Source organism: Vicugna pacos, chromosome 6 (genome assembly GCF_048564905.1).
Source record: "Vicugna pacos chromosome 6, VicPac4, whole genome shotgun sequence".
NCBI lineage: Eukaryota > Metazoa > Chordata > Mammalia > Artiodactyla > Camelidae > Vicugna > Vicugna pacos.
This window is the reverse complement of record NC_132992.1, coordinates 43,975,559-44,003,331: the sequence shown is the minus strand read 5'-3', so window position 1 is coordinate 44,003,331 and position 27,773 is coordinate 43,975,559. Positions and strand designations below refer to the sequence as shown.

General features: G+C 37.7%; 1 protein-coding gene across 5 annotated transcripts in view; it reads right to left on the bottom strand.

The window, feature by feature from the left end:
- The window catches only part of TTC6 (tetratricopeptide repeat domain 6), a 163,567-nt gene that overhangs the window by 91,187 nt on the left and 44,607 nt on the right, over positions 1 to 27,773 (bottom strand). For all 5 annotated transcript variants that reach the window (XM_072962965.1, XM_072962964.1, XM_072962962.1 and 2 more), the window contains exons 3-5: positions 14,309 to 14,401; positions 9,717 to 9,926; positions 4,002 to 4,135 (exon numbers count right to left, since the gene is read on the bottom strand). In XM_072962965.1, the coding sequence (XP_072819066.1) occupies positions 4,002 to 4,135; positions 9,717 to 9,926; positions 14,309 to 14,401 (437 nt within the window). The remainder of the gene's footprint in view (positions 1 to 4,001; positions 4,136 to 9,716; positions 9,927 to 14,308; positions 14,402 to 27,773) is intronic.

Here is a 27,773-nt window from a genome sequence, read left to right as displayed (position 1 = left end):
TACAATCTCAGGTGATTGATCAGATCTTCAGTCATATATCCAATTGCCTGCTAAAGATCTCAACCTGTATGTCTTACAGATACCTCAGAATCAACAGGTCCAAAAGTAAACTCATTATCCTCCCACCCCACCCAAATCTCTTCTCGCTCGAATTTTCTAAGTCAGTCAGTGACAACATAACTAGCCATCATACAGTCCTCCTTTGCTACTCAGCTCAAATGCTAATGTCAGGACACTATCCATTAACTAGCATCAATGGAAACCTGACTCTCTCTAAGTTAACATGGCATTTTCCTTCCCACCAGGCTAGAATTTGCCTCCCTCCTGCCTTTCCAAAGTGGAGAAGAGGGCATAAGATCTGCTTTCTTACTCCCCAGGGTCACATGCCATCCAATCCAATCCACAAATGCTTTTTGAGAACATACTATGTACCAGATTTTGTGCTAGGCAATCTACACACATTGTCTCTAACTTTCACAATGACACTATATGGGAGGTAGTAGTATCCTTATTTTTGAGCAGGCTTATTTTGGATAGGTCGCAAAATTAGTGAGTGTCTATTAGGATCTAAACACAGTACTGCTAAGTATATGTCAGATTTGTTTCCAATAATGCCTATTAATGACCCCTGAGTAGTGCTCCATCTCCACCTCCCTACTAAAGTTATACTTCTACATTAACCAAATGACGACCTTCTCTTCAAATGAAATCAAAGGAATTCTAGATTGTGCAAATGAAATGAACATGAGCTTTTTAGTTTGTTGTCTCTATGACCTCTACGCCACAACTGGCAATACTGATGACCCTTCTTGAAATTGCTCTTCCTCCATGAGCTTTTTTTAAGCCTGCACTATCCCAGCTTTCCATCCAGCTTTCAAATTCATCATAATTTGACTTAGTCATTGGTTTTTCTTTTGCCATCTTCTGAACTGGGTATGGCTTCCAAGATCAAACTACTCTTTCTACACTGGAATTGTCATCTTCGGTGTTCCAGCAACTTCCTCTGTGCTGAGAGCTCCCAAATCCTACTTCTGGTATCCCTATCTCACCTACATTCCTCATTGTCAAAGTACAAAACACTAGAGCCATCTCTGTCTCCTCTGCCCTTCATCAGCTTATCTGATGAACAACTGAGTTTCTCCCTTGCACAGAGTTGCTCCTTCTCCCTCCTCACTTCCACCACGCTCCAGTCCACGTCCTCATCACTTCAGCCTGCATCAGTGAAGGTCTGCCAGTTGGACTGAGCACTGCACCCTCTGTCTCTTCCCCCTTCCATACCTTCTGCAAAAACCTATCACATAGATCTTTAAATATTCTTCTACCCTGCACAATGGCTCTTTGTTGCTTGCGGCTTTCATTCGACTTTCTCTCCCTAAGTTTCAAGCCTCGTAGCATCGGGCCCCACTTCTAGCATAGTGGTTAAGAATGTAGACTCTGCAGTCAAACTATCTCTGATCAAATCCTGTTTAAAATTCTCACTTGGCCATAAGCAAGTCAATTAATTTCTTTAAAATCAGCTAAGTTGGGAACAACAATATTAGTGCATCCTGGGTAAAGCTGCTTTGAGAAAGAAAGGAGTGCATTTAAAACAGTATCTCTTTTATTTTCAGTCTACTGGACAATTCACAGGGCCAGCAAGACCTCTCAGTTCTTTCAGTTATGCATATCCTTTAGTCTGTGCCTAAGCATTCTGCAAACAATACCTCAAGGACAAGCCTCTCTACAAACTCTTCTTTTCTTTCCTACAAATATCTCTTTTCACACAGTATCCTATTCTTGTCCACTCATTCCCACCCTTTGTCTAATGGGTTAGGTGGGTCCATCCACTGACTGCTCCACATGCTGGTCAGCAGCACAGTATCAATCCTCGTTCTGACACTTGCAAACGGTATTACTGGCCTCTCTGAAGGTCTTCTATAAAATGAGAATAGAAATTCTTAACTCCTGCTTTGTAAAAATTGGTAACAACAACAGTTGCTGATCTCTGAAGCTCTTAAGAAACGGCTGCTTACTTTTATTGCTGTTGTTACTTATTTGCACTACACAGGACCTAACCCACTGCTAGGCACCATGTGTACATTATTCAATCACTAATAATCAGAGTGGTTTATGTCATTTCCAAAACAGCACAGGGCCCAACAAAAACAGGACATGAAATCTGCACATGTTTGAGTTGGGGAGGAAAAGAGAGGTAAATCTAAAGCATTTGGAAATGCCTGAGACAGAGACAAAGCTCGGGCAGTGAAAATGGGTCTCCAGGAGCCCAAGGATCCCAGGCACTCAGGGCTCCTAAGAAAGGACCGGAAAAAAAGAGGAGAGAAAAAGGTGAGTTCTGATGTCAAGCTCACCTACATTTTCACTCTGTCTGGGACAGGTCCTGGCTAGTGGCATGTTCTTGAGATTACACTACAGATTTTTTTTTCCTTAAAAAAGCATCAGAACCCATCTGAATTCCTGTGTCCCTGTGACACTCTGTAGTAGAGACCTGCTCTCCCTTGGCTGTTGAGCTTTAGCTTGTTAGCTATTCAGTTATTTATAACACTACGTTTTCAAGAGATGGCTGAATTCCCAAGAAAACAATTTAATGCGGAGGCTAGTCACTGGTGAGAAAAGTGAGGGGAAAAAACTGAGTAGGGAAGAAGGAGCAGTGAATGAAAGATTTTCTAAAACTCTCCTTTGTTATATAAACTTCTTAAATACCAGATTTTTATTCCTCTGCATCTCATTCTTATTTCTTTGCAATGGAGATTTCTAATTTTCAGTTTTAATGAATTAACACAGTACTATATATATCAAAAAGATCTACAAATATTTTTGGCATGCTCAAGAAAGGCTGTGTGTTTTTATAGCACACTCTCCTTAAACAGGACTATTTGTCATTCTTTGAAACACTAAGACATAAAAAAGAAAAGACTCTGACTCTGTGTGTGGCCACACTACTTTGCCTAATGCACTAAATGCAAGGTTTTTCAGGAAAAAAAAATCAAGACGTTTCTGCTTCATTGATAATCTGACAGTAACTATTTATTGAAGGTAAAATACTTGTTGTCTGCTGTCACTATTTGTTTTAATACATAATCTTGCTAACTAAATGAGCTTAAAGCAATGCAGATAAGCAACGGCATGTACAGGGTCACTTAAATGCCAATTTGACTCTTTCATAAACTTTGGAATTCTTTTCCCATGAGTGTACTCTCAGCTACTAAATTGTGAGTAATATCCATTTACAAAGTTTAGGCTGGCCATAAAAAGCTTGTCTCCCATGTCCTGCACACCTTTCAGTGGCTGAAGCAACAACAAAAGCTAGTAATTAAAGCTTCTCTAAGCCCCCATAAAAAGTTAAATGAAGAAGAGTCTAGAATAAACCAACCCATAAAAACCTAGAGGAGAAATGAAGAGAAAATCAGTTTCAACAAGGTAAATGGCAAAAGATAAACCATAAACCTAAATTGCATTTACACACTATTATTCGAAATTGTGGTTGCACCCTTATGCAATAAGAAACCCTACTGAAAATACGCGGTGTAGGAGGAGGCAGGAATGAAACAGGAAATGATAGCAGAGGAAAATAAGGCCACCTAAATTCCCAAATCGATTGGACTGTGGATGCTTTGTGTTCGGCTGTCTTCTATTTTATCACAACAAGATTAACCAATATAATGAGCAGTTCATCCAAATTAGGAATTATAGTGACCAACAATATCAAATCTGACATGCTAACATTTAATTTTCTTTTGTCTCACAAAGAGCCATTTTTACTCTAGCTATCGTTATGACATTAAAATAAGTCCACTGGCTAAAAAAAAAAAAAGTGTGGAGTACAACATACATATCCTAACTGTGCTATCTGCCACCAACTCCTCCTGTGAGAAGGTTTAACTTGGATCTCCTATATGAATTTCTAAAACACTCAGTTTTCCTTTAAAAACACACTTTCAGGTATCAATGCTACTGAATAACTTCTCTTCAGACAGTAAAATTTATAAAGTTAAGAAAGTTACTTTTTTTTAGGCAGTTTTTGATCATACAGGGGTTTTGAAACGTTGCTTTGCCTCTCTTGTGGAATTCTTAATTTACTTTTTCGCTTTTGCGTAACTTCTTTTCCTTTGATTTGCAACAATTCTGATGATTTCACCTTAAAAAAAAAAATAAGGTGTGCTGTTGAGGAAAGTTGTAACTGAGAGTAGGATCTTTCTCTCATGGTCCATGTTATATTTAAACTCCTAATTTCTATGTATATTTTATAACAAAATATAAATCCCAAAGGTGGAGTTGGTATTTTCCTCCAAATTCATTCCTAAATTTTTACATATACACTTACATAGCAAAAAATATTAGTACCATATTTATTTATAATATTCTATATACTGCCTTAAAACTATTAAAGAAGAAATGTAAGATCTTTTTTCCTCCGTAGATCTCCTCTTTTTGATTGGTGCTTTTAACAGAACTCACCTTTAGCCAGTTAAAAGTCTGGTGGTTGCAAGCACAAGCCAAAATGAACTTGCATGCTTAATATAACTATTTTGAGCAATGCTTACCTATTTATATTTCTTACTGTTATACTGTTTTCTGTTTTCCTCTTGGGAAAAATCAAATGCATTTCTGTTTCTAAATAATAGCCTTTTAATCATTACAGATATTAGGAGTATTGCTTTCCTAGATTTTTTAGGAAATGTGCAGAATTCATGGCAATAGTTCATCTAAAGATACTTCTCTCTGTGGGTTGCTCTGTACTTTTTTTTGAGACTAGATTTAAGAAAGAAAGAAGAGAGGTTTTCCTGGGGGAAAGCAGAGGGATACGACAGTAAGTAGAGGGAGACCAGATAAAGAGAGGTTTTTATAAACTAGGTAGAGGTTTTGGGCTCCATGTAGCAGTAAGGAGAGGGCTATTGCAGTGTCCTGGGTAAGGAAGTGGTGATGAATAAGGAAAGTTCAGAGTACAGGGCATTCCATCTCACCATCCAGTTCACGTACGAATTTCCTCTATAGTATCTCCACCACAGGCCATCCATCCCTGACTTGAACACAATCAGAAACAGAGGACTTAGATACATGCAAAGGTAACCAGTCTCTCTCTGAAACCCTTCCAGGTGTTAGAATTTATGTTTATTATTGAGCCTAACAACTTTCATCTATCAGTCTCAATTCAAACCTCAGGACTGTACAGGCACAATCTGGCTCTCCTACATCTGACAGACAAATATTTGAATACAGTTGAGTCCCCTGGGCCTGCTTTTCCCCCAGATAAGCACCCCGAGTCCCTCCAACTCTGCCTTACCGACATGGTTTTGAAATACTCTGCTTTGTCATCCTAAGTGCTCTCTTCCAAACTGTCTCCAATTTGTCAGTGTCTCCCCTGGCGTTGGACACCCAGATCTGAACACAGTATCTGAGGTGTGATGTGATCAGACCCACCAGGAGAAAGATGATTCTCTTTTATGGGAATCCTCAATCAATGCAAACTATGATTGCACGTGTCTTCCTGTCACAAACCTGAATTATAACTTAAAACCCTGAAATCCTTTTCACATTTGCTCTAAGTCATGCCATCCCATATCTATATACTTTGTGGAGCCAAGGACAGAATCACACATACATTTATCCCATGTAAATTTCATCTGAGGTCTGACCAACCAAATCTTACCAGTCACATTTTGGACATTATCTGCAAATCCAATCAGTCTTCCATATTCTCATCCAAATTATTATAAAATACGCTGAACTGGACACAACCCTCTAACAGTCCACTAAGGACTCATGACTAATTGTGCATCCTTTGCATAGCTGGTTACAAATCCACCTGGCAGTTCACCTGATTGCAGTCTTTCTACAAAACTGTCATCAGGAGGCTTTCATACACATTGTAACTGACTATACTTTAATTAAAAAAGAAGAAGAAAAGAAAGAAAGAAGGAGGCTTTTATAAATGGACTGCTGAAATCCACAGGATAATAACAATTACTAATGTTTATTGAGTTTTCTGATAAGCCAGGCTCTTCCTCGTGATACTCTCGTGTTGAACCCCAGGTCTGACACTTTCCTTACGTTCAGTCTGATAATTGGAGGAAAAAGTAATAATAATAAGGTGGGTCTTCCATGGCTTGCCCTTAGGGAATCCATGCTGGCTCCAGGTGATTACTCCTTTTTATAAAGGTTCAAACACAATCCTTTTAATGATTCATTTAATCATTCCAGAGTTTGTCCAGGATCAGTGCACACATTAGAGAAACCATAACTTTTACTTTAAAAAACATAAAATAAAACTCAGATTTGTAGCTGCCAGTCTCCAGGCTCCTAGCACCTCACCACTGCAGCTGCTCCTCAGAGCTGCTGCTAACAGGGGCACAGAGGCTTAAGCCTGTCTGCCCGAGCCAACAGGATCAGATATCTAGGTTAACTCTTAAAATCTTTTACCAGTCTTGGGCTGCGAGTTTCTTTTATCAATTCTTTTTCTCTTCTTTCTACACTAAGGATCTTTCTCCTTGTCAGACTTAAGAGAAGCAAAGTACCATTTTATCAGCTTCCCTTTCTCTTTGTCACAGTTCTGTTTGTTTAAAACCTCAACCTTTTTCCAAAAATAAATTAAGGCTGTTCTGTCATCTGTTGTCATCACACTATTCATCCGTAATGACAGGGTTATCCTTCCTTTTTTCTCTCTTTGCTCCAAAACTAACACCAAAAAAATACTTTCTTATTCTTAGCATTACTCACAGGCCTCAACCCATTCTGGATCTTAGCCTTCCTGATAGAACTGTTACAGCCACATGCCACTTTTATGTTTATCTGTGGATATGTATTTCTTCTTTCATCTTCTGTATATTTTTAAAACTCTGAATGCAATAGATCACTTAAAATTGTTTTGTGAAAATTTGGGGGCATTTCGGGTATTCCACATCTCTGAAACTCCCTTCTACTTAGAATCTCAGGACGTGGGATTAGCTACATTCTTCAGACTTTTGACCTTTTTCCTTCCTAAAATGCTTAACAGTCTTCTCACGGGTTTTTCTGTTGGTCATTTCTTCACAGTCATTATTATTTAATTTCTCTTTTTGTCGGTCATGACTTAGACCAGAGTCCTAATAACCCTTATTATACTAATGAGCTTCTAAGGGTAGCAATGGTTAATAAGGTAAGGACTGGGTAAATTCTCTACTTTTGTTGCTGAGTGAGACTTTCTGGCACATATCTGGGCAGTGGGAGCCCTGCACTGTCACCCCTCTGTGCCACTTCTGTGAGCAATGTCAGAAGAGGCTTCCTCACCCTCCCCAAGTCTGGCCTGGCTGGCTGCAGTACACTGTTCCTCATTCCTGTGCCAGAGAGGCCAGAGACTAACTTTATGGGCTCAAATGTCCAAACAGGGTAAAGTTCACAGATGATAACTGATCTTGAGATGTTATCACAAATTTAAAAAAAAAGATGCAAGGTGAAGATTTGGAGGGATGAGTCAGAAAACTTCTAGCACTATTTTCTATGGCATTTCTGATGTGTCCCACAATATTCACAACAATAAACCACAAAGTCTTACCAGACATTCTCTTCTCCTTCTTTTGAAACACTGCTGGTTTCAGTTGAGAACCCTTTTAATCCATTCCTTAAGTCTCTCTCACCAGCTCAATCCTCCCAGTTAAGTGAGGGACACTCCATCCACAGTCATTTCTGCCACTGAGTCTGTGCCCTTTAACTTATCCAGATACCTGTTAATTATTGTCATGAAAGGGCAGCGTTGCAAGGTGGAAAGAGCGAAGGCTCCAGAATTAGACCACCTCAGTTCAAGTCCTGCCTCTGTAACCCTAGGTTTGTACGAGGCAAGTTATTTCTCTTCTCTGTGACTCAATTTTCTCAACTATAAAGTGAGGATAATAATAAGATTATTAGGAAAAAGTAAAATAACATATGTAAAACACTTAGAAAAGTGGCTGGAACATGGTAAACACTCAATAAATTCTAGTTACCTTAGGAAATGATTGTGTTTTTACCAAAAATAAGTAATTGTGCATATTTCTTTTTTCAATATCACCTTTCTTGTGGTATGATTCCTGCACAGTAAACTACACAGATTTCAGATGTACAATTTGATGAATTTTGATAGATGTGTATCTATGTATTTGCACCCCTTGGGGAGTGATGGAAATGTTAGCTATCTTGATTGTGGTGGTGGTTTCATTGGTGTATACATCTATCAAAATGCATATTTCTTGATAATACTTAATAGCACCCACAGTAAACCAAAAGAATGACCATTACGGGACTTTGTCACTGTCCAGAAAATTTACTTAATTCTTTGACACATTTAGTAGCTAACCCTGCCCATCATGCCCACATTTTATTTCCAAAGTCCCAATGTTCATCTGGGAGTCTAGATAAAAACGCTACCTGTACTCACCAGCCTGATACTTTTTCATAGCAAGGCCATAGTTTTTAAAGATGCCTCCTAAGTTCTCCACACCTAGAAGGTGTCAGCCTAACACACAGGATTCACCTGGACTAGTAAGCGATGAGCAGGGGCACTAAGCCTCGGCAGGCTTCACTTCACACCCCAAGGGTGTGTTTTAGGAAGACAGCATGACCTCTGATGGAGTCAGTCACAGTCAGAGCACCAGCCCCTCCCTCCTCACAGCAGTGGTGGGTTTTCTCTGGTCAGCTATTGTGCACCTTCCTTACCACCTATTATTCCAGGAAGACCAGTATGCTCGTGTCATACAGGATGAACTAAGGAAGTAGGGCTTGAGAAGTGAATAAAAACCAGGAGGCAGCTGTACTAATCCAGGCATAAGGTCACCAGAACGCAGACTAAGATGGGGGCAACCAGAAAAGAGGAGGAAAAAAATTATAAGCAATAATGTTTACGAGGAATCTAGGCCTTGGAGACTGACTGCTTTGTGAAAGGCTAGAAAACAATAAGGTCACAGATAAATCTAAGGTTTCAGAGTTGGGAGTTCGGGGCCAAAGTTGAAGAACTGGTAATAGCCAGTTGACTTGGGCAAAGCATAGTAGTAGGATTATGGTCACTGGTGGGGAAAGGGGGCCCCAGAAGGAGAGGGACAGGCTAGAAAGGCTGTTTCTCCAAGAAGGAGTATCTATCTACATCAGCCAGAAAGGACCACTGGTGACAATCAAGATAATATGCTGTGGTTCAGGAAAATGTGGCTTTTTTAAAAAATCCTAATCATATGCCTATTTTTAAATAAACTCATTTTTTAAGTCAAAAAGTGACTCAAAGAAAAGTACTAAGTAAATAATGGTAAGGCAATAGACAAATATGATAAAATTATGAAAATTATGTGTAAATAAAATGGAACAAAATTATAAATAAAATAAAATAAAATTCTCACAGTAGGAAAAGACTCAGGGAGTAGGATAAACCTAAACGGGGCAGAGTTAGGAAAGCTACAAAGCTCACCCAGTCCTGGCCCCTGGGCTACAGTTCCTGACTCTCTCAGGATGGTGACAGGAAGATTCCTAGTCAATTTCTGAAAGCCCTGAGGTTCCTTTGCTCCTTAATAGTCTTTCTTCTCTCCTCAGAGTTGCAATTAGGTTTGAGACTAAAAGCCCTCAAAAAACAGAAGTCCCCTTTTCCCAAATGAGCCACATTCACATCTAAGGCCCCTTTTTCAGGGTGAACCCTCCCCTATGCCTTGGCCCTTGCCTGGGCCACATCTTTACACCTACACACCCTCAACTCTCATAACTTAACAGCATAAGTAACATTTTACCTTTAAAGACATTCTCTTGGTTGCTTTTGAATCACTTATGGGCTGTTCTCCTTCCAAAGATTTACTTGATTCATCTGCAGGCTGAACTTCCAAAGTTTCCTGAGGCTTAAATAATATGCTTTCTGCATCTGAGATTCCCCATTCTGATATATCCTCTTGTTCAATCTGGAAAACACTTGATACAGCTTCAGGAAGGTCCTCAAGTGCAGTCTGTTGGAAAATGTAAACGTACAAATATGCTCTTTTTATTGCTCCTTCCAAAGTTTTAAGTCATGCAATATTTTCCCTCTGACAAAATGATTATAAAAATCCATGATTAAAATTAAGCAGAGATAGTAAGTTTCCTCTGAAGATTTAGAAAAAGAAACTCAAATTGACTAAAGAAAAATGTGAAATTTGGCAAATTATTTTTCCTTGGCCTTTGTCTCAGAAAATATAGCTACTCCACACTTTTTATGCAACAACTTTAAGGAAATAACAAGACTCCAATCTTACCCTGACTCCACCTCACTCTCACACAGAATCAAAGCCCACAGAAATATCCAACCTCTGTTCAACTTGAGGTTCTCTGGTCCTAAGACATGGAATTTCTGCCAGCCAAATGCTCTTTCAGAAGTTTGACTTCAGTCCCTCAGAGAAGAGCTGACCCAGAGGCCCCAAGAAGACCATCCAGACACCCCAGCTCCATGCCAAGCCCTAATGAGAAATTCTCACAAAATATCATTTCTACACCAGTTTTGTGTTCCTTAAAAATATCTCACTGACTTAACCTGTATCTCACCAAGCCCTAAGGAAAGTATCTTTATAAACATATTGTGGGTATTACCCAATTTTACACTAAGATTATTTGGGATTATAAGCACTGTTTCAAATTAACAGATAATGAAACCAGTCTACTTATATAGAATCTGAATTTTATAGAATAACCTGAAAACACAATTGTATCGCTTTGCTCTTTTGTACACTCATTTGCTAATAAGTAAAATAAAGAGTAAAGATGGCATATAGTACCAAATATTATAGCCTCATCTTCCTCATTGTTAAAAAAAAAAGGTGTTAATAAAGCCCTTCCATAAAAATGGCAGAAGAGATACACAAGAGTAACGTGTGCCATGGGCCCTATGCTGTCTACCTATGACAAACCCATTGATTTTATGTTCCAGAGCTTTTGGAACTGTTAGTCACCCCCTTCTTTTGACTCTCTATGCTCCTGGCTTCCTCAACACACTCTCCTAGGGTCTGGCTGGGAGACTGAACAGATGAAGGTACCACCTTCCAAAATTGAAAATGGAGGAAGAAAAGCTAGAGAGAGGATTGGTAATCTTCCAGCTGCAACTGACCCTCTCAGTATTCTGCCCAGCCTCACCTTGTCCACAATGCCATTACTGATCTTATCACGACTCTGTGCCCTGCTCTATTTTAGCATATATAACACAATATATCATATTACAATGTCTAAGTAATCATCATAATCATAATCGTCAACATATACAAGCATTATCTCATTCAATTTTAATCTTCTCCACAACTCCGTGAAGTAGGAATTGTTTGTAACCCCATTTTATGGATGAAGAAACTAAGGCTTAGTAACCTACCCAAGGTCATACTGAGACTAAATAGCAGAACAGTATTTGAACCTTAACAACCTGATTCCAAATTGTACTTACTCTCTTACCCTCTTTCTCCTCTACCCAATAGACTAGTGGTTCTCAAAGTGTGGTCCACAGACTCCTGAGAGTCACTGAGACCCTTTCAGGGGATCTGCAGCATTAGAACTATTTTCAAAATAATATTAAGTTTATTTTCCTTTTTCACTCTGTTGACATTTGCATTTATAATGGAAAAGCACTGGAGGGTGGGATAAAACAGTGAGACAATACTTTTCAAGTAATTAACACATGAGATACTAAATAACGCAGGAGTTAAAGGTCCGTTCAAAGAGCAAAGTAGATCAATTCATTTTCATACAATGATATACAATAAGTTTATTTATCTGGTTTCAGATTCTCTATTTCAATTAATCTTAAAGAAACTACCACTTGTGGAGTTTTAGTGTATTAACAAAGAAAATCATTGATACCTATGACAAAAGGTTATTAAAATATGACTTTTTTCTAATCTGCATCAGACTAGGCTTACTGTACTTCAACCAAAAGAACATATAAAACAAACTGAATGTAGAAGCAGACATGAGAATCCAGCTCTCTGTTAAACCGGATATTAAAGAGATTTGCAAAAAACGTGAAACAGTCCTACCCTTCTCACTAAACTGTTTTCTTTTGCACATTATTTTTCCTAAAAAGTATGTTTTATGTTAATGTGTAATTCGCTTGCTATCATTTTAAATGAATAAATACATATTTTCTATTTTTCTCAGTTTTAATTTCTAGTATGGTAAATATTGGTTGATAGAATCCATATAAACAAAAACTCCTTTGGGTCCTTAAAATATTTTTTAAGAGTTTAAAGGCATTCTGAGACCAAAAATTTTGAGTACTTCAAAACCTTAAAGTTTGAGAATTCGTTAATAAAGAAGTTGTGTCTCACCTGTGTTTTATACCTCAAGCACTTAAGAGCATTATAGACTCTCTTCAATTATTTGTGAATGAGTGAACGAATAAATGAAAGAAAATCATATATATTTTTCTCTACTATGTAATTAGTCCCTATTTAGAATATTTATTAAACAGTGTCGTACTTTATCTCATTATATACTGATTTACACCATACTATGAGCTCCTCAAGAGCAGGAACTGTCTTTTCTATCTTTATATCAACCATGTCTAAAACAATGCCTGCCACGTCATAGGAAAAGAACGAATGAATAAATTCCTTGAATTTCTTTTTGATAAGTATGTGAGGAAATCATTCTCTATGATGATTCAAAAACAATTATACTTAAAATGTTAGGTACTTAAAAAAGAAAAGATACTGCATTAAGGATGCTCTTTTTTAAAAGCAAATAAATTGCATCAAAGAATTAAGAGCCCTCTGGCCTGTGGCACTGAGATGTTCACAACTGAAGCTGCCACGTTCTGAAGGTAGGGTGCCTGGCGCCACTTAGAAAGAGCAGGACCTCTCCAGATGGGAGCGTGCTGCCCAGACAAATCTCAGCCCAGGGGGCTTCTACAAGTCCAAAGGATAGATAGGATGGACGGACAGAGTTCTGCTCTCCTGTACAGAGCAGGCACCCCCAAAATGTGTCTGGAATGAAAGATAAGGCAGAGGAGCTTTTCACCATGGCCAGGTATCAACTTAAAGGTACTCTACCTCTAAAGAAGTGGTCAGCTTCCTCTTAGGAAGCCGGTGGCCAGGAGCGGTCCAGTGATGGTGTGTAAATGTCAAAGCTGAGAGTATGGTTCTCACAGAATTACAAAGCAATTGATAGTTTGGTTTAAATCTTTATTTTAAACAATCAAGATGATGCATAAGGTAGGTCTCTGATAACTGGCCTTTGTCATAGGTTCCTAAAAAATGGAATAGTCTTCTCTTATATTTTACATGAATATTCAGTGAATGGTATTAAGTCAAGTTTATCCTATTAATGAAGATTTCTATTTTTCTGAACTTAAATGATCTTGTATTTTCAGTTTACTATATCGATTAGAAGCTTATGGGTCAGAGGGTTTGATATCTACCTGTAAATAGTGTCACCTAGAAGCAGCTACTCTGGATGTCAGTTTTTAAGCCTATAGCCTATGTGGTAAGGCTTCAAAATTGAGTTATCCACATATCCACATGCCACACATGCTGGGTCTGGAGACAGACAATGCAAATACAAAGGGGAAAAATACATGCTCTCAACCCAGAGCATCTCAGACTCTAGTAGTCAACCATTTGTAGTAACTCTAACATTTTGGATCCATAATTTTTGTGGAAAAAAATTCAGTACATATTCTAAACATGATATATTATCCTAAAAATGAATTGTGAACTGAATTTTTATGTATGTGGAATCATATTTTTAAGAACTAAAGGAGCCTGTTATTTAATGATATCATTTTACAAATCCTTTGTAAAGGACTGATCGTCACACCATCACTTGTTTTGTGTAAATATGGATTTCTATACACAGGGAGACACTCCCCATTCCCAGGGAATATGTTCCAGATTGTGTTGAATCCTGTAAGTATTTTGCCAATGATGGATGAAAAGGAAACTCTGTTTCTGAAACAAACTTCTGCCACCAAGTGTCCATATTTCTCTACAAAATACTCTCCTTGGTCCGTGCTTCTCACTATTCTTCTAGCTAAATAAAGAATAAGGGGATGCTTTTTTAGAAGCTAATAGCTTTTAATTAATTCTCCAACTAACTTCTAGATTTAAATGCCTTTAGACCAAAAGAATTGTTAAAATCTTTTCCTTCTGAGAAGAGTTTGGGCCTTTAGTTCAAAAGGTCTGTGACAGGCAGCAGCCATGAGCCAAAGTAGCCCAGACTCTTGATGTGGTATTAGATTAGATGTGCTTACAGTTAAATATGTCTCTAAAATAAGTCAGAAGAGTTTTTTTTTAACTCTCTAGATAAATATTCAAGCAACAAGCGGCAGACTATACTTCAATATGGCAAGGAGGATTTTTATAAAAGACTTTACCGTTTGAGGCTCCTTAATACTTGTCTGTAGTCCTTGCTCTGCTTGCACTTGGGGTGTTTTGTGCCAATACGTTTTTCCCATTAAAGAAATATCCTTGAAAAAGGAAAAGAAAACAATTAAAATAATGCCAGTTTCAGAAATCACTGAAGCATATTATTCAGTGCAGTGAAATGCTAGTCAATATAATGCAGTAAATGAGAAATACAGAACAAAAGATACAATAAAATATTTTGTCTATTATTCCAATTTTAAGGCTTTTTAAATTACTGATCTCTATAGAAAAGTCATTAGACTTAATAAGACAATTAGGTAATATTAAATCAGACACTGCAAATCACTGCTATTAAATGGCTGCACAAGAAAGACAAAATCAAAACTAAAATTTAATCTAACCAAGAGCAAGAAGGAATATAAATATACTTTCAATTTCACTGGGCAGAACTGCCAGTGTCATTTTTATCATTACTAACACTAATTGCTACGATATACTCTCAACTCAGCTGCAGTGATAAGAAGATAGCACAGCACAGTGTCTAACGATGAATAGGAATAGAGCCAGTTTCTGTCCAAACTGTAAAGTCACAGTCCAGACATCAACAGGCAAGTTCTTTTGCTTCCCTTTACCTCAGTTTTATCATCCTTAAAATGGACATTCATGACTTTTTAATGCCCCTTTCTCCTCTAGCCTTTTAGTAATGTCAATAGCAAAATATGAACATTCTCTGTACCTTAAAATGCAGCTCTTCTACCTTTCTTTGCTTCATTAAAAAGATTAAACTGAGGCGATTGGCCTCTACTTCTGCCCTCTTGTCATAAATAACTATAAAACTAGACAAAATAAAAGATTAACTCTTTTAGGGTTGGAATGACAGGCAGGACAAGACTATACCGACTGAGAGAATGGAAACAAAAAGGCTAAGAGCTAAATCACCCAAGATTTCTGTTTTATGCAGTTTCCAGACCACAACACAATGAGAGAGAAATCACCTAGAGCCCAGGTTTCTCACTGCGGTGACGGGACAGAAATTAGAATAAGGAGAAGACAAAGAGGGTAGAATTTGTAGGCACAGTATAGAGAGAAGGGAGCTGCAGCGAGAAAGAGCTCCAGAAATCTGCATAGAATCCTTGAGTCTTTGGCTGAATATCAATTTGTTCATGTAAGGGTGAAACCGATGAGACCAGACAAAGAAAAACTGCCAGGGATGAAAGCAATGACCAAAGAGCTGAAGCCACAACTCCCAGAGCTCACACAATGCTAGGAATCATGAGGTCCCCAACAGACATTCTGAATACATGGTACACTCATTACAAACCAGAGACGGATCATACATCAGCAGGGCTAAATCAGCCCTAGAGTGAAGGCTTCTCTGGACTTTGACAATACTTTAAAATAGTACCTGAAAAGATCAAGCTGATCTGCAGGTAGCTTAACTGCCTAATAACAAACTCCAACCCTTTTTAAAGGAAAGCAACAAAATCCACTACTCTACAATGTAAAACTCACAATGTTCATCACCCAATCAAAAATTACTAGTCATATGAAGAAGCATGAGTATGTAACACATAACTGAAAGAAAAATCAATAGAAAAAGATCTAGAAATGACAAAGACATTCAAATTAAGAAACAAGGATCCTGAAACTTCTAATATTAATATTATAAATGCTCAAAGACATAAACATAATGAGAAGCAAATGCAGAATCAAATGAAATGTCTAGATAAAATATCCACTATCTGAAACAAAAATTTCACTGAGTAGCATAAATATCAGAGAAAACACTGCATAAGAAAAGACCAGTTAACTTGAATACACAGCAGTAGAAACCATACAAAATGAATCACAGAGAGGAAATGAAAACTGAAACAAAATTAACAAATATTCACACTAACATATATTTAATTAGAGTCACAGAAAGGAGGGTGTGAAGACAGCAGAAAATATTTGTAAAAAAATTGTCAAATTTTTTCTAAATTTGATGATGACTGTAACTCGGTACAAAAGGCTCCATGAACTCCATACAGAAAGACACAAAGAACACTGTGCCAAGTATTTTATAATCAAAAAATTTTTAAAACAGTAATAAAGAAAAAAATTATAAGCATCCAGAGAAACGTTAAGTACAAAGACACAAAGAATCACTGGCAACTAATTACCGCAAATTAATATTGCAGGCTTCTTGTCAGAACAATGCAAAGCAGAAGACAAGGAAGTAATACATTTAGAGCACCTGTACTAAAAGAAAACAACTGTCCACACAGAATTCCATATCCAGCAAAAATATCTTTTAAAACTGAAGGTGAAATGCTTTTGTAAACAAAAGATGAAAAATTTATTGCTATCAAGCCTGCATCACAAGTAATGTTAAAGGAAATTCTTCAGGCAGAAGGAGTAAAACTTGAATGCATATAATGAAAATAAGTGATAGAATGATAAAAAGTGAGTAACTAAAAAAAGACATTTTCTCTTTTTGAGCATTGTTTAAATATAATAGACTGTTTAAATAAAAAATAACGTATTTTGAGATTTATAAAACATAAATGTGAAGTATGCATTAATGAGATCACAACAGTAGGATAAGGGAAAAAGAAGTACACTGCTATAGGTTTCTTACAGTATATGTGAAATGGTATACTATTTACTGGGATAAGTTAAATATGCATATTGTAAATCCCATAGCACCCACTAAAATAATAAAACGAAAAGGTAAATAAGCTAACAGTATGAAATAGCATGAAATGCAAAAAAAATTAAAATAATGCAGGTAAAGAGAAAAAAAGGGGCAAAGAACAAATGTAACAAATAAAAACAAAGTAGCAAAATGTAAATACAAACCCAGCAATATCAATAATTGCATGTAAATGATTCTAAATGTTCCAGTTAAGAGACAAAGATTGTCACACTGCAGAAAAAACAAGATCCTACTATATGATTGCTATGGGAAACCTACTTTAAGTATAAAGACACAAATAGGTTAAAAGTAAAAGGAGGATCATTGCACAATAAAAAAACAGAAGTCAAGTCTCTCAGAAGACATAATAGTATGTACTAATGACGAAGCTTCAAATGGCATAAAAGAAAAACTAAAAGAACTGAAAACAGGAACAGAAAAATTTGCTATTACAGTTGGAAATTTCAAACAATGATTATCTGGCTCCAGAGACAACACTTTATATACATATAATAACTAAATAGTTAATATGAAATGTGAAAGCCTACAAAAAGTTCTTCATAACCTTTTAGGTTTATAAATATACCATTAAATATAAAAACATGACAACAATGAACACCAAATTCAAAACATTGTTCACATCTGAGGCAGGAGGGAATTACTGGAAAGAGATACAAAGGGGGCCTCTACTTTACTTGTAATTTTCTGTTGATTTAAACAATCTGAAGTGAATATGGTAAAAAATGAATTAATTTTGAAAAATCTGAGTGATGAATATTTGTTCTGCAATTAAAATATCTCATAATAAAAATAAATAAATTTCCCAACATATTTTATGTGAATAACACAAAAATGTCAAAGATAGATAAAAACATCTTAATAAAGAAACCTAAAGCTTACATCACTAGTAAACATAAATGCAAAAACCCCAATTAAAATATTTGCAAATAAAATTAATCAGCAAATTTAGAAACAATGCATCTTTTTTACTGAAGCATAGTCAGTTTACAATATTGTGTTCATTTCTGATAGAGTGATTCAGTTACACAGATATATTCCTTTTCATATTCTTTTCTATTACAGGTTGCTACAAGGTACTGAATATAGTTCCCTGTGCTATACAGTAGAACCTTGTTGTTTATCTGTTTTATATGTAGGAATTAGTATCTGCAAATCCCAAACTCCTACTTTATCCCTCTACTCACCTTGTTTCCCCTGGTAACCATAAGTTTGTTTTGTATATCTGTGAGTCTGTGTTTTGTAAATAAGCTCTTTTGTGTCTTTTTTTTTAGATTCCACATATAAGTGATATCACATGGTATTTTTCTTTTCCTTTTTGGCTTGCTTCACTTAGTATGATGATCTCCAGGTCCATCCATGTTGCTGCAAATGGCATTATTTTATTTGGCTGAGTAGTATTCCACTGTGTATATATATATATATATATATATATATATACACACACCACATCTTCTTTATCTAGTCATCTGTCAATGACATTTAGGTTGCTTCCATGTCTTGGCTGTTGTAAATAGTGCTGCTATGAAGATTGGAGTGTGTGTATCTTTTCAAATTAGAGCTTCCTCTGGATATATGCCCAGGAGTGGGATTGCTAGATCATATGGTAAGCCTATTTTTAATTTTTTGAGGAATCTCCATACTGTCTTCCATAATGGCTGCACCAAACTACATTTCCACCAACAACGTAGGAGGATTCCCTTTCTCCACACCCTCTCCAGCAGCTATTGAGAAATAATGCATCTTGATTGGATGGATAATTCATTACTAGTTTATGAGATTAACAGGTTAACATGGAAATTCATGTGATCCTCTCAGTAACTGCTGAGGAAAATCATCAATAAAAATCAACATCTTATTTCTGAGTGAAAAGTAACTAGGAAAAGAAGAAAAGTTACTTAACCCTATGAGATATTTGGAGATTCCTGCACTAAACATTGTATTTCATAATAAAACATTAGACAGATCAGACCCACTGCAACAAGAAAACAATAATAAGTGTTATAAATAACATAAGGAAGAAAACCAAAATGTTGCTATTAATAGACTATGTGACCATGTATTTCGTGGAAAAAAACAAAATTAACTGAAAAACTGTCAGACCACAGTACAGGTTAAAAGCATGTCTAATAAATTCAACAAACAAAATTCCATGCCAGCAAAAACTAAGATTCCATCCTCAAAATTAAAATTAGCTATGAATATATGCGGTGAAATGAATAAATCTCAAAAACATTGTGTTAAGCACAAAAGACCAGGTTAAAATGGCATCAGGACGACTAAAAATAGCCTCTCCAAACCACACAAAAAATAAGTATGAAGGCAAAAATATATGAAAACTTAAAAGTATTTGTCTCATAAGTCCAATGCCTGGGCTTCTTCAAGGGCTAGTTTCTATTAATTGCTTTTTTCCATGTATGGGCCATACTTTGTTTATTTGTGTGTCTCATAATTTATTGTTGGAAGACTTACAGCAGCCCAGGGAGCACTTATTCAATAAAGACTAACAAGCCTCAGTAAGAACAGTGAGGTTTTTAGTGTTGTAACTTGCTTTACTGGCATACTTTTGCTGTCTAGCTCAGTAGTAGCCTTGAAAAATAAAGATAACAATAAAATAAATATTTTAGTGACTTTAGGCCATGTGACTGTGTAAGTTGATTGTTTTGAGTCAGTCTCAACCTATTGATAGTGATGCTATCACCTAGAAATGCTTGTGGGCACTCACTTGGGCTCATGCTCTACGCGGCAAGCCCTCACAGATGTTTCTCTGACTGGAGTCAGAGAATTATATCATGGCTGGACCAGCCGTAGCAGTTCTTTATGACTGGAAGGTGTACCTCAGCAACAACCATCAGGGAACTTTGGAAAGATAAGTTGTCTACTTACGGGTCCTGAAGGATACACGGCATGCCCAGTGCCACACAACGAGGTCACAGGTAAAGGGAGAGAGAGGGAATGGACCCAGGGTTCTATCTTTACTGGAATCAAGGGTAGGGTGACCAGGATTTTACAGGGTCACTTGTTATTGGTGAATTTAAAACGTAACTGCGGAGATTAAAGTGCGGGAAGGGAAAAGCAGGCAGTCAGTTATCTAGGTCAATCAAGGTTTCCAAAAAGGGGAACTTCATGGGTAAGGTGGCCTGGCTCATTATCTAGCTGTGTAGCTGGCAATGTGTTTATTTAAGAAGGATGTGTAGCTAGCAATGTGTTTATTTAAGTGGATGCCTCAGGAAACAGAAGCTTAATGTTAGGTACTTATATATTACAATCAAAAAAGCTAATTGTCAAGTGCTTACACTACATTGATGTGCATGCCCAAGGGCTGTACACATACTCACAAAGGACCTAGAAACCCTAAGTTTTCACATCTGACTGACCTTGAGGCTCTAGACAAGCTGGAAGTGAGGGCTTATGCAGAACTGTAAACCGCCTATTTGAGCACTGAGGCTCTGTCCCAACAAAAGAACCCCTAAGCAAAAACTTGGAGACACTGGCTCCAGGAATTTGAGCAAATCTATGTTCAATCATCACCTGACTATTAAGCTAAGCAAGCAGAGACTTCAGTGGTCACACATCACTAGAAATACAGATTTTACAAAATTAGTTCAAGAAAGCCACTAAATTTTTTCAATGATGACAATAAGAATAAGAACAAGAGCAAACAGCATAACAATAACAAACCCTGAGGAGAAAGGAGAATCTGATTTCCACAATTAACACATTATATTATTTTAAATGTCCAATTTATATGCAAAGAAAAAAAAAGTATGGCTCAACACAGGAAACGAGACAATAAACAGAAACTCTCCTTGAGGAAACACAGACATTGGACAAAGACTTTAAGTCACCGTGTCTAAACTAAAGGAAAGTATAACAACAAAGTCTCACCAAATAGTATCAATAAAGAGACAGAAGTTATAAAAATAAAACAAACAGAAATTCTGGAGCTGACAAGTACATTAACTGAAATGAGAAACTCCACAGAGGTGCCCAGTAGCAAATTTGAGCAGACTTAGAAGAAAGGATTAGTGAACTTGAAGATAGGCCAGCTGAGGTTATCCAGTCTGAGGAACAAAAAGAAAAAAATTGAACAGAGCCCAAATAAACAAAACTAAGAGGGTCTGTCACTAGCATAATTGCCCTACAAGAAACACTATAGGCTGAAATGAAAAGACACTAGACAATAAGTCAAATACACATGAAAAATAAAGAGCACTAGTAAAAGTAACTAGGTAACATAACTAGGTAAATGTAAAAGAAAATATAAATAAAATTTTTATTTGTAACTTTTTTCTTCTCTCTGACTTAAAACACAAATGAATAAAGCAATAATTATAAATATGTGTTGATGGACACATAATGCATAAACATGTAATTTATATGATAATAGCCTCACAAAGAGAGGGCAATAGAGCTATAAAAGACCAAAATTTTTATAACATTGAAATTAAGTTGGTATAAATCTGAACCAGATCGTAATGTTAGGGTGTTAATTGTAGTCTCTTAAGGTAACAACTAAGAAAATAAGTTTAAAATATACAGTAATATAAATAAAGGGATCAAAATGATACAAAAAGAAACCTACAGCTTTTCATGCTTTTCATTAGTTCAGCATTTCAGAAAACCACACCATGGATACTAAAGAATATTCCACTACAGTGAAATAGAGATTCCACAGCGAAAGTCTGCTAGAACAAGGAAACGAGACTCAGAGGTAGGCAATTCAACCTATTCAGTAGATGGGGCTCTGGAAAAGAGTACAGGGTAAAAAATGTCTACAAACCTATTCAGTTCATAAACATCTAGACTTTACAGAACATATTTAGTTCATGAATAAAGAGAAAAAAGTAACTTAATTCCTATGGAAAATTATTGCAAGATAAGGGAAAGGAGACAACACTGAAATCTCTAAGGAATAAATTTTAATAAATTGTGTGATGTGCTCAAAAGATGCAAGAAGATATGAATTCTGTCAAAACACACAGAAATCCTTGCAGAGTAAAGACAACAAATTGAAAACTGCGAGATAAAAATGAAACTTAAACTGAATCAACTAGAAAGGTCTAAAGAAAAACATAGTGCAATAATAGTATTAAAATATTTACATACAGATTAAAAAGCAGATTTTTAAATATCTAAATGAAGAAAACTAAATCGGATGGTAGAGGACAAATTATAAGATCTTCAAAAATATAGAAGAAAATAAACAAAGAGCAATGAGGAGGATGGGGATGGAAGCAATGGAAAGATAGTAAGTAAATAAAATCAAAAGAGAGAAAATAGACAGACAAGGTGGGGATAATTGATGTTTCTGAATATTAAAGCAAATTAAATATAAGCAAAAGTCAGTAGCTCGATACAAATGATTTAACTGATTATTTTTAAAGGTGTAGGTAAGTTAAAAGGGTTTGCATTCTCATGTTCTAGGGAAAAAAAAAACAGTGGAAATAAAAGCACACCTAAACATATGCTGTAAAATATTTAATTAGGAATGTAGCAGATGTCTGAGTTTGTGCCCAGAAAAAGGTGTTCTGACATACTCCTGGAAGCAAATAATGACCTGCTGGGCAGAGTTCCCAATGGTCAATTTGGGCAGGAAGTACAGAGAGGGTTTCAGGCAGACAGGAATGGGAAAGTTGGATGATTAGGAAAACAGCAGAATCTGTCTCAGATACTGGACCTTGGTCCTTAGAAGTTCTACAGGCAGGAGCTGAAGGAAAACTTTTCACAGGTGACTCCATGAGGCTGAGAGACACACAAAGAACTCATTGACAATGAACCTACACAAGTAGAGAACAGGGACATCCTCTCCTTTTGGCTCGGAACTCTGCATATTCCTTTGCAGTAGGAATCACAGACATACCCAGCTCAGAAAATCCGCCACACATGAAATGACTTTCTGGAAAAATTATTTGGAGATGCAATTAAGAGCTCCAAAATGGGAAGTTCAAGTATAAAAATAAATGAGTAAAGGAGGGATGCAATGAAACCATTTAAACATAAATAATAGTCTAAATAATTTTTAAATGGCTAACAAAACTGGGTGTAAACGTCAAGAATTAGATTTTAAAAGACAAATTAACTACTAAAACTGACCTAAGAAAAAGGAGGAAATTTGGTCAGACCTCTAACAAGAGATTGAATCAGTAATCAAAAACCTTCCAGCAAATTAAAGTTCAGGACTAGATGGCTTCACTGGTGAACTTCACCAAACATTTAAAGAAAATTAACATCAATCCTTTCCAAACTTTTCCAAAAAACAGAAGAGGAAGAAACATTTCCTGACTCATTCTGTGAGGCCAATTTAACTCTGATAGCAAAGCCTCGTAAAGAAATTACTATAGACCATTTTCATTATGAATATAGATACAAAAATCCTCAACAAATTACTAGCAAACTGAACCAGCAGCAAAATTTGATGACTATAGGACATGACCAAGTGGGATTTATCCCAAGAGTGTAAGAACGGTTCAACATACAAAAAGCAATCAGTGTAATACACCACATTAGTAGGATGAAGGGGACTAAAAACACAGGATAACCTCAATTGTTACAGAAAAAGGATTTAACAAAATCCAAAACCCTTTAATGACTGAAAAAAAAACACTAAAAAACTGAGAATAGAATGGAATTTCCTCAACCTGACAAGGGATATTTATGAAAAACCAAGACCTAACATTAAACTCAACGATAAAAGACTGAAAGTTTTCCCCCTAACATCAGGACAAGACAATGGTATCTCACTTCACCACTTCTATTCAACATAGCACTAGAAATTCTAGTCAAAGCAATTAGGGGGAAAAAAGGCATCCAAATTGACAAGAAGTAAAGTTATTTTTACTCACAGATAATATGATCTTATATATAGAAAATCATAAATAATATCAAAAAACTACTAGAGATAATAAAATCACAAAAGTTTCAGGTACAAGATAAATATTTTTTAAAGTATTGAATTTCCATGGACTAGCAATGAACAATCTAAAAATTAAATTAAGGAAACTTTCTATTTACCACAGCAGCAATGAGAATAAAACACTTAGTTAAATTTAACCAAGCTGGCACAAAACTTCTACAAAACATTGCTGAAAGAAATTAAAGAAGACCTAAATAAAAGACAAGACATCACATGTTCATGGATGGAAGACTTAATATTGTTAAGACAGCAAGATTCCCCATGGCAATCTACAGATTCAATGCAACCCCTATCAAAATCCCAAGGATTTCTTTTTTTACAGAAATAGAAAAGCTGATCCTAAAATTCACATGGAATTGAAAATGACCCCGACTATGAAAAAAATCTTGAAAAAGAAAAATAAAGCTGATGCACTCACACTTTCAAAACTTGCTATCAAGTGACTGGTCAAAACTGTGATCCTAGCATAAGGAGATTTCATAAATCAATGGAATCGAATTGAGAGCCCTGAAGTAAACTCATCCAGTTGTCAGCGGTTGTTTACAAGGATGCCAATATCATTCCAAGAGGAATAAATAATCTTTTCAAATAGTGCTGGGACAACTAGATACCAACATGGCCCCCATCTCACATGATATACAAATATTAACTCAAAATGGATCAAACACCTAAATGTAAGAACTTGAAACTATAAAATTCTTAGAAGAATATATATGAGTAAATCTTCATGACCTTGGATTCTCAGAAATGACACCAAAAGTGTAAGAAACAAAAAATTTGGACTTCAAAATTAAAAACTTTTGTGGGGACTTCCGGGCAAGATGGCGGAGTAGAAGGACGCTTGTAAGTCACCCTCTCCCACAAATACACCAAGACCCACATCTACAGACCCACTCAGCCAACCAGAGCACCTGCGGAACTCCAACAGATCATCGCCCTCTTCAAAAGATAAAGACGCCAAAAATCTGGTAGGAGAAAAGGAAAAAAGAAAGAACAAAAGGCAAAGCAGCGCGGGACGGGTCCCGCGGGGAGGGAGCGGCAAAGGAGGACTGGCGCTTGCTCGCTGGGTCTCCCCTCTCCAATTGAGAGGCCAGCGGGACGGAGGGGGAGCCTCCGAGGCTCGGATCTGTACAGAGCAGCCCTTGTCTGACAGAACTAAGTTAAACGGGCACAGATCGTCCCCCCGACACCCAGCCTGAGCTGGGCCGGCAGCGGCGGGCAGGGCCAGGCTGCACAAGCCGGGCGGAGGACGGGGGCGGCTGCACGGAGGCAGCTCCGGGGGACTGCAAGGGGCTGGGCGCCGGGGCTGTGGGTGTACAGGACAGAACAACCTGGGCCCTCCATAAAACAGCAAGGTTGATGTGCTCTCGGGGGAAGGGTGCATACCCCCATCTCTGAAAACCCGCGGAAACTTTTCAGGGGAAGAGGGGCGGGGACCAGGCAGAGCCGCCATATTCTCCGGCGCTTAGCACCCAGGCGGGGCCAGAGGCTAAACCTGCGTCCGCACCGAAGGGCTTAGCAGCCTCAAGGGCCAGACTGAGACGGGCCTACAGCCCGGGGCAGATAGGATCCTTCCATTCTGCTCCCCCAGAGAACTTGCTCCACAAAGACAAACAAGCAGCTGGGTCTTGGCTCGGAGCAGGGACGAGGCTGCCCCTCGGTCTTCCCCGAGCCCACCCGCGGAGCGCGACCGGGGCGGAGCGCGACCGGGGCGGAGCGCGACCGGGGCGGAGCGCGACCGGGGCGGAGCGCGACCGGGGCGGAGCGCGACCGGGGCGGAGCGCGACCGGGGCGGAGCGCGACCGGGGCGGAGCGCGACCGGGGCGGAGCGCGACCGGGGCGGAGCGCCGGCGCAGAGCGCGCAGCCGCACAGAGCAGCGGAGCTACCAGCGGCGCAGGCAGGGGGACAGCGGCCCCCAGCCTGTCCGGCAGGAACACAACCCCTGACCCAGGTGCTGGGAGAGGGCACGACCCACCCTCCTGCCTCGCCAGTCTGCAACATCTGACTGCGGCATCCGGAGGGGCAGTGACCCGCCCGCCCGCAGCAGAGGAGAGCTGCATCTGACCCCGTGTTAGGAGGAGGCGCGATCGGCTTGCCGACAGGTGCTGGGAGCAGCACAGAAGAGGGCGCCAACAGAGGGCCTATGAAAACAAGCTGAGCTTCCAAAACAGGACGAAGACAGAAGGACATCACGTTAAAAGCACACAGACTCCAGGAGAACACCGACAACCCCCCCCCTTTTTTTTGTTTTTTTGTTTTTTTGTTTTTTGTTTTTGTTTTTGTTTTGTTTTGTTTTTAATCTGTTTTTACCTGTTCTATTTTCAATTACTCTCTTAATTTTTACTTCTTAATTCATTTCTATTTCTCTTGGGTTTTGATGTCCTGTTATTGATTAGACACAGGCTTCAAACACATATATTCATCTCCCCACCCCCTTTTTTTTTTAAAGGTTTTAAAAGGACGTCTCCACCCGATTAATACTCTGCTTCAACTCGCTCTTCTATTATTCATTATACATTGTTATCAAACCCTCTTTCTCCCTTCTTTTAAAAATCTTTCTCTCTCTCTCTTCATTTTTTTTCTTTTTTTCTTTTTTCTTTTTTTTCCTAAGTTCTATTCCTAAATAGGCTTAGATAGATAAAATCCTTAAGATCCAAAATAGACAACTGATACTCCATAAACCACAGTGCCAGAGAGGTATGAGCAAGATGAAGAAGCAGAGAAACCTTTCCCAATTAAAAGAACAAGAGGAATCCCCTGAAAGAAAGGTCAATGAAATAGACATCGATAGCCTACTAGATCAAGATTTCAAAAAAGGAGTGATCAAATTGCTGAAGGAATTAAAACAGATAATGCTTAGAGAAATAAAATATGTCAAAAATGAAATTGAAGCTATAAAGAAGAGCCAAGCAAAATGGGAAAACTCATTGACAGAGATGAGGAATGATCTAACAGCTGTGCAAAGCCGACTAGTTAATGCAGAGGAACGAATTAGTGATCTAGAAGACAGGGCAATAGAAAGCACCCATTCAGAAGAACTACAAGATAAGCAAATAAAAAATAATGATAATAGCAATAAGGGACCTATGGGATAATATAAAGCGTCCCAATCTTCGCATAATAGGGGTCCCAGAAGGGGAAGAAGGATCAAAGGGGATTGAAAAGGTTTTTGAAGAAATCATGACTGAAAACTTCCCAAACTTAAAGAAGGAATCAGATATCCAAGTACAGGAAGCTCAGAGGGCCCCAAACAGGAAGAACCCAAATAGACCCACACCAAGACATATCATAATCAAGATGGCCAGAGTCAAGGATAAAGAAATGATTCTAAAGGCAGCAAGAGAAAAGCAAAGAGTGAACTACAAGGGAACCCCCATAAGGCTCTCAGCTGATTTCTCTACACAAACACTACAGGCCAGAAGGGAGTGGCAAGATATATTCAAAGCCCTGAATGAAAAAAAGATGCAGCCTAGGATACTTTACCCAGCAAGGCTATCCTTTAGGATAGAAGGAGAAATAAAGACTTTCACAGACAAAAAAAAGCTGCAGGAGTTTAGCAACACTAAACCCATGCTAAAAGAAATATTGAAAGGGCTATTCTAAATAGAAAAGCAGCAGGATGCTACAGAAATGAGAAACTCACAACTGGAAAGGTGATAACTCATGAATTACAAATAAAGAAAACACGAAATTATAAAAGAAGACATACAAATCACTGAGAGTGGGAGAGGGAGGCAGGGAAATATAGAATTTTTTTTCTTTCTTTTTTTAAATTTTTTTAACAGTAGGATGGTTTGAGATCATGTTATTATCAGTTTATTAAAAACGGGTATAGGTTAATAGATTTACAAAAAAGGGTAA